At 39.5% G+C, this 13,015-nt stretch overlaps 2 protein-coding genes across 4 annotated transcripts; both read left to right on the forward strand.

The window, feature by feature from the left end:
* Nucleotides 1-553: 553 nt before the first annotated feature.
* Nucleotides 554-3,680, forward strand: LOC117632554 (rop guanine nucleotide exchange factor 1-like). The gene is made up of 5 exons (XM_034366071.1): nucleotides 554-1,019; nucleotides 1,282-1,398; nucleotides 1,607-2,145; nucleotides 2,521-2,874; nucleotides 3,149-3,680. The coding sequence occupies exons 1-5, from the start codon at nucleotides 725-727 to the stop codon at nucleotides 3,494-3,496; spliced, it is 1,653 nt and encodes a 550-aa protein (XP_034221962.1). The 5' UTR covers nucleotides 554-724; the 3' UTR covers nucleotides 3,497-3,680.
* Nucleotides 3,681-3,811: 131 nt separating this feature from the next.
* Nucleotides 3,812-9,888, forward strand: LOC117632539 (prolyl endopeptidase-like). Of its 3 annotated transcripts, none has more exons than XM_034366047.1 (12): nucleotides 3,988-4,617; nucleotides 4,900-5,119; nucleotides 5,233-5,433; nucleotides 5,521-5,591; nucleotides 5,982-6,165; nucleotides 7,068-7,661; nucleotides 7,787-8,167; nucleotides 8,243-8,318; nucleotides 8,403-8,466; nucleotides 8,824-8,959; nucleotides 9,209-9,322; nucleotides 9,397-9,888. In XM_034366047.1, the coding sequence occupies exons 1-12, from the start codon at nucleotides 4,508-4,510 to the stop codon at nucleotides 9,460-9,462; spliced, it is 2,217 nt and encodes a 738-aa protein (XP_034221938.1). In that variant the 5' UTR covers nucleotides 3,988-4,507; the 3' UTR covers nucleotides 9,463-9,888. The 3 variants fall into 3 exon arrangements, 2 of the variants coding, with proteins under 2 accessions (XP_034221938.1, XP_034221946.1); XM_034366055.1 differs by having other exon boundaries at nucleotides 3,997-4,617; nucleotides 6,003-6,165; XR_004586485.1 differs by lacking the exons at nucleotides 9,209-9,322; nucleotides 9,397-9,888 and having other exon boundaries at nucleotides 3,812-4,617; nucleotides 8,271-8,318; nucleotides 8,824-8,876.
* Nucleotides 9,889-13,015: the final 3,127 nt, after the last annotated feature.

Consider the following 13,015-nt stretch of genomic DNA (forward strand, 5'->3'; position numbering starts at 1 on the left):
TCAACTTGTTGGCTTTGAAAACGTCTGCTGGACTAACCCATTGGATTGTTAATGGGGATGGGATGGCATGGCCCATGACAAGTGGGAACTGGAAAAGATGATATCACACAAATGACAAAGAATCTGATTACAAACATGCATGATGCATCCACTGAAAATATCTTACCATTTTAGTTAACAACTAAAATGGCCATGTTTTCCTTAAACAAATCGATGAAGAACGTCCCCGCTGAACTCTTTGGTGCACCAAATAATCGCCATTTTCATTTCTTGATTAGTAATTTAGCGAGTGGCTAGAGAGAGAGACGACCAAATTAAACACTCAAAAAAAACCAATTCTATCCGTACAATGCAATTTACGACCCTGACCAAAGCCAACTGCGATGTTACTTGTTTCCAGAGAAGAAAAAATAAATAAATTATATTTTTTAGATCCAATCATCCAATTCCAAGGTATCTCAGCGCGTGCAAGGAAGCAAGCAAGCTTCAGAACAACACGTGGGTAAATAGTAGATATATACCAATCCATCCACTCAAATAAAGAGCAACCTGCTCTGTCCCCTACGTGGGACCAGACCACAGACACTTAATTTATACAAGAAAGCTGTAACGGTAGAGGGAGAGAGCAGAGCACCGTAGTTTAATCTTTGATCTTTCCACTTTCCTTTTTCCTCGGCGGAGAGAAAGAGAGGGATACTGGGGTTTGAGTTGAATTGATATATCAATGGGGAGCATCTGCATCTCCTCTGAAGATGAGTTGAGTCAGAGGTTCGAGAGCTACAGCTTGAGTGCAGACGTCAGTGAGTCCGAAAGCTCCACCAGTGACTTTTCCTGTCGGCACGAAGCTCCTGCTGCTGCTTCCACTTCTTTGACTTCTTCCCCTCCATCCGGACCCGACTTCGCTGACATTTTTGTTTGTCAGCAACAGCCGCCTATACCCTTTTTGTTTCCGGCGGTCGGTGGACGACATGTCGTCATTCCGGCGACCAAGGCTGAGAAACCTGAGACCAAGTTTTCCGGTCAGTGTGCTTTACTTTGGAAATCTTTGCAATTCTTTAAAGTTACAATTGTAATGCAAAATTTGACCCTTTCCGGTTCTTATTAATTTATGTGTGAGTGAGGCAACACTTTAAGGCTGGGAACTTGTATGATTGTCTCTTTTTTCGCTCCAATTGGGGCAAAAAACATATGAAATTTTGCTATTCTTTCCACACATTCCTGTTACTTAGAGTGCAGCTGCAGAATTTGACATTAAATGGATTATATTTGTGTTATCTGCAGAAGTTGAATTGATGAAGGAGCGGTTTGCAAAGCTTCTGCTTGGAGAAGACATGTCAGGTGGAGGCAAGGGAGTCTGTACGGCTCTTGCTATTTCCAATGCCATCACAAATCTTTCCGGTTTGTACAAATTCTTGTCTTCTTGGGTTTTCCGTTACTTGTTTCCTTACAATTTCCCCCCAACTCCCGTCTTCTTGACTGATTGAATATATAAGAAGCATAGTTATATTATAAAGAAACAGAACAGAGGAGTGTAATCATTGTTTCATGTTTCCCCTTCAATTGTCCAATTAGTTTTATGTTTCTTTTCATTTGGTTTCTTTGTCAGCCACTGTGTTTGGGGAGTTGTGGAAGTTGGAGCCATTGGCACCCCAGAAGAAGGCAATGTGGTGCCGGGAGATGGATTGGCTTTTGTGTGTAAGTGATTCTATTGTTGAGCTCATACCATCAATACAAGAATTCCCTGGTGGTGGAACCTTCGAGGTTATGGTCACTCGGCCCCGCTCTGATCTATATATAAACCTGCCGGCACTCAAGAAACTAGATGCGATGCTGCTTAGCATTCTTGACGGATTCCATGATTCTCAGTTTTACTATGTTGACCGAGGTATAATTGTTGCTGATTCTGATGATGGTGAAACAATTCCCCTGTCTTCCTCTTCCAATAGACCTTCAATCAGGCAAGAAGAGAAGTGGTGGCTCCCATTCCCGAAGGTCCCCCTAAATGGTCTCTCTGAGAATGCGAGGAAGACATTGCAACAGTGTAGGGAATGCACAAATCAGATCCTTAAGGCTGCAATGGCGATTAATAGTAGTGTGCTGGCTGAAATGGAAATCCCTGAAGCTTATTTGGAGAGTTTGCCCAAGGTAAGGAGAAAACTATTCCTTTATATCTATTCCTATGCATTATCAATCATGTTATGAATATTAAGATCATGCACACACAGGATACACAGCGATAAATTTATTTTCTTGTTGCTTTTTTGAAAACAGTTCTATAATTAAGGTCTAGATTGTCAAGATATTAAAGTATGGTGTCATGTTTGCATTTCATATTCATATCTCTCACTTCCTTCTGTTGCTCTTATTTCCTGCTGCACAATGACAAAGTATTTGCTTTTAGTTATCCTTTCCAGTTACGGCCTAGGAATCACACGGCTGAGTCATGTTTGATTCTCTTTTCTCTGTTTATCTGATTAATTACCACAAAATATGTTGACATCACTCTACCAATTTCCCCAGAGTGCAAAAGCTTGTTTAGGCGAAATCATTTACCGTTTTATAGCTGCTGATCGGTTCTCCCCAGAATGTCTTCTTGATTACTTGGACCTCTCATCAGAATACACCACTCTGGAAATAGCAAACCGGATTGAGGCTGCTGCGCACATTTGGAAGCAGAAACACCTGAAATGCCATCCAACTCTTGTGAATACTGGAAAGTCATCCTGGGGAGGAAAGGTTAAAGGCTTTGTCAGTGACACAGAAAAAAACAAGCTTCTAGCGCATCGGGCTGATACCCTCTTACAGAACCTAAGGATACGGTTCCCTGGCCTCCCGCAGACCGCTCTGGACATGAACAAGATTCAGTACAACAAGGTATAGGCCCAAAAAGATTTATCATCTTTGCTTGGAAAGAAAGAAAAGATAGTTGATCAGGTCAAGCACCATGCCTGCCGTTTCTAACATTTCATTTTGACAGTAAAAAATATGAACATAAATATTGAAACCACGGGATTGACTAATTTGGTACTCCAGATCCAGACTGGAGATTGAATGTCAAAAATGAGGAGTCTGAGTTTGAAGATGATGCATATCCACTTTAGTTTTGTTGAGCTTTTTACGTGCTAATGAAATGAATGATATATTGCAGGATGTGGGGCAATCAGTCCTTGAGAGCTATTCCAGGGTGATGGAGAGCTTGGCGTTCAACATAATGGCAAGGATTGATGATCTGCTATATGTAGATGATGCCACGAAACAACGGGCAGCTGCAGAGTCTGTCTCTCCGTATGAGCAGGGAAGGTTTGGTGGTGCTATGCCAAAACAGAAGAGGATATCACCCAGTCCATTCTCAGTTCACCATACTTCAATTGCATCGCAAGCGTTGGATCATATCAATCAGACAACTAGAAGCCCTGGTGGAAGGACGCATAAACCAATAAAGAAGACTAGTTTTAGTGACGCGTTGGATGACAAGTTAGAAAAATTAACTTTCTGATGATCTCGAAGTAACTAATGTTGGCCAACTTCTCTGTCACGGTATGTACTATGTAGCTAATTAAAAGATGGTTTGCTCAACCACCTGATGGATGGGCAATATATATAATGGATGATATGTTGGTCTTTTCGCTCTATGATCCAATAACATAGCCACAGAATCCGATGCTGTTTGCATTGGTCCATTCTCTATTTCAACCTCGATTCTTCTTCTTCTTCTTCTTCTTGGTATAAACAGTCTTTATTCTTATTAAGAACATGTTTAATACATCCACTCTACTGGAGTCTGGATGAATAAGTTGAGTGTCCTGTGACTCGTGATCAAATGCAGATATAAAGGAATAGTTTTCTCCTTACCTTGGGCAAACTCTCCAAATAAGCTTCGGGGATTTCCATTTCAGCCAGCACACTACTATTGATCGCCATTGCAGCCTTAAGGATCTGATTTGTGCATTCCCTACACTGTTGCAATGTCTTCCTCGCATTCTCAGAGAGACCATTTGGGGGGACCTTAGGGAATGGGATCAGTCAGTGTTAATCCAACGAGTTGATTTGCATATTCATTTGTGTGGATGAGGTTTGATCGCTTTTTAAAGGGCTAGGCTGGTCAAAATTATGGCCACACACAATGAGCACGCATTAGCCCCACATTCTTCTTGGCAAGTAACGCAGTAACGCCCAGCAATCATTGATGCCTCGAGGTTCCAACTTCCAATGGGCAAAGGTTTTGACTCGGCGTAAACAATGTTGTCATATGCTCGCCACGCCAATGCCATTGCCCCAAGGCTCCCAACAAATCACGCTCCTTTTCTTTCTCTTTTAAACACAACATCAAACACTTCGTCTTCACATTCGTCTTCGTCTTCGTCTGTAGGAATAGGACGACGACTAGTATTTACCCAAACCCAACCGCCTTCAATCTCAATCTCAAGCCCTCTCAAATCCCTTCGCTTTCTTTCTCGTAACGTTAATAAGAAAAAAAGGCTCTCTTTCATTTCTTTCAAAACCTAGAATGGGCTCCCTTTGTGCCCTAGACGTGCCCTTGCAATACCCTAGAGTCCGCAGAGATGAGTCTGTTATCGATGACTACCATGGCGTCAAGATTGCCGATCCTTATAGATGGTATGGTACAACCTTCTCTTGTCTATATATTTCCCACCTTTTTTTTTTTCGTTTGTTTGTTTGTATGGAAATTGAAATTCATTATCGAAGAAGATTTTCTTTCAAGGTTTTCAATAGTATGTAGCATTTGTACTTAGAGTTTCAATCTAAGCCCTAGCATTTGTACTGCTTGTTATCTCAACGAGGATCAATCGCCGACTTCTTGATGCTTGCTATTTTTATTTATTTATAAGAATTTGATCGAATTTTGATTTTCTGACTCTTTTGGATTAAATCTTTTAGGCTTGAAGATCCTGATTCAGAAGAGACCAAAGATTTTGTACAGAAACAAGTGGAACTGACACAGTCGGTTCTAAAGGAATGCGATACGAGAGGTAAGCTTAGTGAAAAGATCACCAAGCTTTTCGATCACCCACGCTATGATCCACCTTATAGGAAAGGGAATAAGTACTTTTACTCCCATAACACTGGGCTTCAAGCCCAAAACGTCATCTACGTCCAGGTTGGCCATTGGCTCTATATTTGATAATCAACTGCATATAAATTCATTCATTCCTTCCTCTGTTTCCTTCTTCTTTCCTTATTTTCTTTCTGGGGGTTCATTTGTGGTTTTAGGACAGTTTGGATGGAGAACCAGAGGTTTTACTTGATCCTAATACGCTCAGTGAAGATGGGACTGTATCTTTGAACACACATTCTGTAAGTGAAGACGCCAAGTACATGGCCTATGCCCTTAGCACAAGTGGCAGTGATTGGGTAACAATCAAAGTGATGCGGGTTGAGGATAAGAAGATCGAGCCTGATACTTTATCTTGGGTAAGCGCTGGAGTTTATGTATGTTTTTATATAAAGTAATGTGCGTTCTCCATGGCACCTTTACCGAGATGAGCTTACTATTTTCAGGTCAAGTTTTCGGGGATTTCCTGGACACATGATAACAAAGGGTTTTTCTACAGCCGATATCCAGCTCCAAAGTAAGTGGAAATCATGTATCTTTACACTAAAAAGTTGTAGGCATGTGGATTTTGATGGAGTTCTCTGATTAGCATGTCTGATAGTTTGAGACTTTCAGTTAAATTAATAAGATACAGAATAAAAAAAGTGACAGAATTGATGTAGATGTTCTTGCTTTACTTAATTTGGAGAATCCAAAGATGGTTAAATGGCTATTGCTAGGCTATGATTAGCTAAAGTTTGGGCTGTGAGTATAGAAATGTGGATATAATGGCACAAACGAGTCATTGAAATTGAATTTATTTAGAAACTTAGAAACTATTGTTGGGATAATGAATAGCTATGTTAGGTTTATTTTGATATTTCCTCGTTTGTTAGATTTGTGCAAAATAATGAAAATGAATTTATAGAACTGTTGATTTGTTCTGTAGAGAAGGAAAAGATATTGATGCTGGGACAGAGACCAACGCAAATCTTTATCATGAGGTTTACTATCATTTCGTGGGTACAGATCAATCAAAAGACATACTATGCTGGAAGGATCCTGAAAATCCTAAATACTTGTTTGGAGCCTATGTTACTACAGATGGGAAGGTAGGTCGATTTTGTTATCTTCCTGGATTTTATGGCTCTGTTAGAGTCCTTTTCTTCTTGTTGAAGCAGTAGGATTCTTGTACTTAAAATGAAGCCTAAAATTAAGACATGTCACCTGCTCTCTCCATATAGTTTTGTGATTTTGCATTAGAATGGGGTTTACAGTTGAGGTCTCACCCAGAAACTCTGCCCAGTGGTGAAACTGCTCAATGTATACAATTTGTAGTATGTGTAGAGAAAAGATTCGGTGACTCATTTTCTATAGAAAAGGGCCCTCTGTGTGTAATAGAAGCATGTATCATATCAGGTCTTAAGTGCTACTAATACTGGCAACTTAGCAACCAAGATGCATCAACTTTGGACAATCATAGTAATGACACGCATTATGAGTCATAAATACTGGCTGCTGTCTGTCCAAGATACTGTTAAGGAAGTATCATTTCACTTGTAAATGGGAATTTAAGTCTTATCCTTCTTTACGCCATTTTTTCATTCGCATTTACGTCTTTAGATCTTTTGTTTTTTGTTTTGAACGGAATCTGTTAAAGGATACTATAATTGCCACCACACTATTGATGGCGAATTAGGTGTGAATACGTTTAATGATCTCTCACCATACAGAAAATGGTGCCAGATTCCAAGAGTTTCATATTGAAGCATTTGGGCCATGGTTGTAAGATGGATCTAATGACGTGGATGTTACAGCTCTGTATATTTATGACAAAAAAGTGGATATTCAATTCTTATATAATTTTTCTAGTTTTTTTCCAATGTGAAACACCCCTTAGAAATTGCCATTTTTGTTTTGATTAGATTGTTGTATAGCTTAGAAAAAGCAGATTTATTGTAATATTATTTTGAACTAACTTTTTTTTTTACTTCTGGTACTCTGTAATCTGCAGTATATTATTCTATCCATTAATGAGGGTTGTGACCCAGTCAACAAATTTTATTACTGTGACATGTCTGCACTTCCAAATGGGCTTGAAGGTCTAAGGGAGAAAAATGATTTGCTCCCAGTTCTGAAGCTTATCGATACATTTGATGCAATGTATGATCTCATTGCAAATGATGACACTGTGTTTACTTTTCTGACAAACAAAGATGCTCCAAAATATAAGTTGGTCCGAGTTGATCTAAAGGAACCAACTGTTTGGACTGACGTTCTCCAAGAAGCTGAAAAAGATGTACTTGAATCAGTATGTGCTGTGAATGGTAGCCAAATGATTGTTAGTTACTTGAGTGATGTGAAGTGTGTACTACAGATTAGGGATTTGAATTCAGGTAACTTGCTGCATCAATTACCCATTGACATTGGCTCGGTTAGTGGGATTTCTGGAAGACGTGAAGACAGCACTGCTTTTTTTGAGTTTACGAGTTTTCTCACCCCTGGTATAATATATCAGTGTAATTTAGCGAACGAAATTCCGGACATGAAGGTATTTCGCGAAATTACAGTTCCTGGGTTTGATCGCTCAGAGTTCCAAGTTGATCAGGTATTAGAGCTTGTTGTACCGACATTTTAGTGTCACTAGCTTGATCTCATTCTTTCTATGTACCTTCAATTTTTTATCACATGCAGTATTTCATTTACTATATGATGGGTTTTTTCATTATCCAGGTATTCATTCCCGGTAAGGATGGAAATGAGATACCAATGTTTGTCGTGGCCAGAAAGAACATTCCTTTGGATGGATCACACCCGTGCTTGCTATATGGATATGGTGGATTCGAAATTAGTATTACGCCTTATTTCAGTGTTAGTCGTATTGTACTTACAAGACATTTAGGTGCTGTTTTCTGCATAGCAAATATCCGTGGTGGTGGAGAGTACGGGGAGGAATGGCATAAATCAGGCTCCCTCGCCAAAAAGCAAAATTGCTTTGATGACTTCATTTCTGCAGCTGAATACCTGGTATCTGCCGGTTATACCCAACCCAGCAAGTTGTGTATTGAAGGTGGAAGTAATGGTGGGCTGCTTGTTGGAGCTTGCATAAATCAGGTGTGGCATTTTTAGTTTTGTTTACTATTAAATCTGTAGTGAGTGATTTATATGGAAAATAATGCCTTCTCGCAGAGACCTGATCTTTTTGGTTGTGCACTAGCTCATGTTGGTGTTATGGACATGCTACGGTTCCACAAGTTTACCATAGGTGAAATTACTTCCTTTGGGTCTTCTAAGGTTTTTTTTTTTTCTTCTGGTTGCAACATATGTTTGATGTAGAAGAGTTTCTCAGGTCATGCATGGACTTCTGATTATGGCTGTTCTGACAAGGAGGAAGAATTCCAATGGTTAATTAAGTAAGTACTGTTTTGTTTACATTTTCTCTCTTCATTTGGTGGTGTTGAGGTGTATCTGATTGCAGTCCTGTTTTAGTTATGGCAATGTTTTAAAATTCCATAGAAGTATGTCACTGCCTTGTTTTAGTCTCAATTCTGTGATGGATAGTGATGGTAGGATAAAGTATTACTCCAATTCACATTTGCTTAGAACTCCATAAACAAGATTTCTCATTCTTTGTTGGAATGAGTGTGATTGTTAGGATAAGAGGGATTGCAGTACATATTTATGCATTATGCTTGATGCGCCTCTTCATCAGTCTTCTGGTTCTTGTAAATATGAATATGAGCTTATCCCTCCCTCCCTTCTGCTTTCAGGTACTCGCCTTTACACAATGTAAGCAGACCATGGGAACTGCATGCAAGCCAACCTCACCAGTACCCATCTACCATGCTATTGACTGCAGATCATGATGATCGAGTCGTACCGTTGCACACGTTGAAGTTATTGGCGGTGAGTCTCTTTTGCGAATAGAATCTACAAGTCATTATTGTATGGGAATGTAAACATTGTGGCCTTAATATGATTTCTCATCATCACTGCCTTTATCACCTATTATCAAGACAACTCTTTTATTTATTTGTGCATTTGTCTGTTTCAGTTGTGTGTGTTATTCTCTTTTATTGATTTTGTGCTTTTGTTTGTTTCAGTTGTGTGTGTTATTTTTTCTTCAATTGTATAATTGATTCTCTTTATTCTTAGACCTTGCAGTATGTTCTGAGCACAAGTTTGGAGAAAAGCCCACAGACCAATCCGATTATTGGTCGCATTGAATGCAAGGCAGGGCATGGAAGTGGACGTCCAACCCAGAAAATGGCAAGTATCTAATTGAGTTTATAGTCATTTATGGTCCCGACCATTGTATTTATGTATGGCTCTTGTATTTACAGATTGATGAAGCTGCTGACCGGTATAGTTTCATGGCTAAGATGTTGGGTGCATCATGGATAGAGTAGTAGTTTTATCGATGCTTGACAACAAAGATGAAAAGAGCAAAAAAAAAAATTCATGGCTAAGTTGGGTGCATGCTGTAGTCGACCTCCTGGGTTAGGTTAGCTTAGCACAGGCTATTTTAAAGTTGAACTATGGCGCGCAAAGCAATACGTTATCTTGAGCTCTGGTAGCTATTGATCAACACAAGATAAATTCAGCGTCAGCAGGGAAAAAACTTGGGATGAAGTGAGAATCGGGTGTTATTCCACGTTTTCTTCGGAGTTACTGTGTTGGTGGGTGTGCTTTAATTAATTGCCTTCTATCAAGAAGGGCACCGTTTTCCTTTTGCCTTCTACATTTGTAAGGGATCTTGTTCTGTATCAGTCACGGCCCAAGATTACTCTTGGACAATTAATCTCGATATTCCTAAAGAATCATTTTTTATTGTACACCACAAAGGCCAAAATTTGGTACACCAGAAACGGCTCAACCATAACTTTTGGTCGCGACCGAAATCGTCTATATCTCAAAAGTTTCATTACTTGTAAAACTCATGGATTAAGTGATAGTTTGCTTGGAGTTGTATGGCGAACTATTCGTTGTAGCCAATCCTTGTCAGGGTAGGTTCAACCGTAGATCGAGTGAATGCGCGGCCAAGGAATAGTAAATGAGAAAAAACATAGGACCATAGTTTTAAGGTTGGGCAAACCTCGCGGGAAAGATAATTGTACTTGGGCCCCAGAATTCTTAATGGGATTATAAGCTGGCTCATACACCACCCCATAAATTTAAATGGGCCCAGATGTCAGCCCATTTTTATTTCCTCCTCCAGTTTTGGGCCGCTTTAAATTTTGGCATGTTATGGATCGCTATGGATTCTATAGTTCGGGTCTTATCTAGGGCCCTTAGATAAGGCCCTATATCTTAACCGTTGGCTTAAATTAGTTTGTTTGATCAAATGGTTAAGAGATAGGATCTCATCTAGGAGCTTTAGATAAAGCCCTCACTACATAAATATTTGGAGCGCGAAGTTCAGTTATGTTTTGCTGGGCTGCCGGTCATAATTCTTTAGCTTTGGGCCTCATCTTTCAATTCTACAAATCAAATATTATTTGTTGGGCCTCCTTTTACAGTCCTCTTGATTCGGGGAGCCTTTTAAATATTTGGGCTTAATAGTGGGCCAGTTTTCTTTAATTGTGTATTGTTGGGCCGCTTTCTAACTTGAGCTTCCGTTTAATTCTCTAGGCTTTATGCCGCATTTTTCAACTATGAATCCATTTTAACCTTAATTGGGCCTCTAGTAACAATTAAAGCCCAACTAGGTTGCAAATCAGTGGATTCATGTTAAGTTGCTTGCATCAAAACACAAAAAAAAAAAAAGGGCTAAGATAATGTGCTAGTAACTGGGCCGAGGTGTTCTGTTGCAGGGCCCATAAAGCAAATTTTAAACTTTGAGCTCACTTTGCTTTCACTGGGGCTTTGATTGGGGCGAGTTTAGTTTTTTGTTATTGGGCCTGAAGACCATCATCAGACCAGTACAACTTTCAGCTAATGTAGATAGGTCCAGTAAACTTCTAATTAATTGGGCCTATAAAATATAATTACAGGACTTCTAGCTCGGTCCGAAAAAAGGCCAAGACAATTCAAACCCTTTATTGCCAAAACTTACTAAGGCCACCAACGTTTTAGTGCATTCATTTAATTTAGGACAAATTACAGTAAACAATCCAACCTATAAGGTCATTTACGAGTTCATACTCAATTTTGGGGACATTTACCAGTACATACTCAACGTCACGGAAATTCTACAATTTGCTCCCTCTATTAGCCAAATTGTTAATCAGTCTATTAAATGTTGACGTGTCAAAAATAGAACCCCTTTTTTTGATGACGTGAACTTCCACGTAGACTAAAAATTAATAAAAAATTATTTTAACCTGGACCCATAACACACTCTCTCTCTCTTCCTCCATAGCCACTACCACCAAACCTTGAATTCCAATTGCTTCCACGGATGGCAATAAACAATGATAGCTAACCGATATCACAGACCCAAGCTGCAGGAACACATCAATTTCCAAAACAGTTCAACTTTGTCCACACTAATTTAAACCTCTACCATTCGCATAAAACCCTAATGCCCTAAAAAGCTCCCAAAAAAATCATTTATTGACATTATAAACCCTAGCTTTGACTTCAATTGGAAATTAATGAGCAGCAAACTCTGGAGCAGAGAAAGATTGAGAAGAAGAAGTGGTGAGATTGGAGCGAGAAGCGGCATAGAAGGCCATGGTTCAACTCTGGAGCACCTCAGGGCTCCATCATCACCACTGGATCGATTTCTGATCTGAGCCAGCGATTATCCATTTGAATCAAATCTTTGGGTTTAAACCAAAACAAATTAATTTCCGACCAAGAAAATCAAACGCAGAGAATCTAAAGAAGGAGAGCGACTGAAGCTTCCGAGCGAAACATAAGGGCTCTACAGTCTCACGTTAGCATCCACCAAAGAGAGTTCTGGGTCTGGGTTCTCTGGCCTCTCCAAACGAAAACAAAAGACAAGTGGACCCACAATCCAAATGAATTAGGGGAGAGGAGGAGGGGAAGAAAATTAGAAAGGGAGATGAGGAGAAAAAGATGGAAGATAGGGAAGCCACCCATCCTTAAAGGGGGGCAGCGCCTGCAGTGCAAGCTCACAGTTTCTCCTTCAAAGATAGTTAAAATCTAGGGTGTCCCTTTTTCTTTTCTTTTTTTTGAGAAATTCTATGAATAATTCAGCCAAAAAAGCAACTAGCCACAAAAGATCAATACAAACTAGCCACAAAAGGGCCATTACAATAACGGAGCGGTCTAATATCAAAATTAAGAAAATCAGGTATGTCTCTACTAACGATCAGGCAAGATCGAAGAAACTCTGGCATAGGCATCCCAACTAAGATTGCAAACTTATAATTAAAAAAAAAACGATAAAGCTTGAAAAAATCAAGTCATAACAATACAAATAAAACTCTCACCAAGGAGAGATGAAAAACTCTCACAAAAAGAGAGAGAGAACCCAAAGAGTCTCTGCAACTTATTCCAAACATAAAGAAATTGCAAAAAAGATGGTGGTGGAGATCCGACGCCGAAATGCAGGTGAAGATCCGACGTTGATCCGCAGCCGCCTTTAATGATTGGATGAAAATCATAACAAAACTAAGACAAATAGGGACAACCCTTTGTCTCTGAAAATGGGGGAAGAGGTGAAAGGAGGAAGAGAGGAAGCGAAGAGGGGAGAGGGGGGAAGAACAATGGTTTCCTCCCCCCTCAAAGTGAAAAAGGCTCTAAGAGTGTTTTTTGGGAGAAAGGGGGCTAGAGTTTTTGTGTTTTGAGTGCAAATCTAGGGTGTCCCTAGAAGATTTTTTATTTTTTATTTTTTTAATAGCTAAGTTATAGAATTTAAACTTACCGCTTTAATTCTACAAAACAATTTTTATATTCGGCTTTTTATCACAAAACATCTCTGACATTTACGAAACTATCAGATTGCATCCTTAAATTTTTTTTATATCACTCATGGTCCCTAGCGTTAATATG

Source organism: Prunus dulcis, chromosome 1, assembly GCF_902201215.1.
Source record: "Prunus dulcis chromosome 1, ALMONDv2, whole genome shotgun sequence".
In the NCBI taxonomy this organism is placed as follows: domain Eukaryota; kingdom Viridiplantae; phylum Streptophyta; class Magnoliopsida; order Rosales; family Rosaceae; genus Prunus; species Prunus dulcis.

Excerpts from the sequence above, each read along its gene's own strand:
- LOC117632554 (XM_034366071.1), top strand. The coding sequence starts at position 725 with ATGGGGAGCATCTGCATCTCCTCTGAAGATGAGTTGAGTCAGAGGTTC. Across the intron at positions 1,020-1,281 it reads ACCTGAGACCAAGTTTTCCG|AAGTTGAATTGATGAAGGAG; the intron begins GTCAGTGTGCTT and ends TGTTATCTGCAG. Across the intron at positions 2,875-3,148 it reads ACAAGATTCAGTACAACAAG|GATGTGGGGCAATCAGTCCT; the intron begins GTATAGGCCCAA and ends GATATATTGCAG.
- LOC117632539 (XM_034366047.1), top strand. The coding sequence starts at position 4,508 with ATGGGCTCCCTTTGTGCCCTAGACGTGCCCTTGCAATACCCTAGAGTC. Across the intron at positions 5,592-5,981 it reads AGCCGATATCCAGCTCCAAA|AACTGTTGATTTGTTCTGTA; the intron begins GTAAGTGGAAAT and ends ATGAATTTATAG. Across the intron at positions 6,166-7,067 it reads ATGTTACTACAGATGGGAAG|TATATTATTCTATCCATTAA; the intron begins GTAGGTCGATTT and ends TGTAATCTGCAG.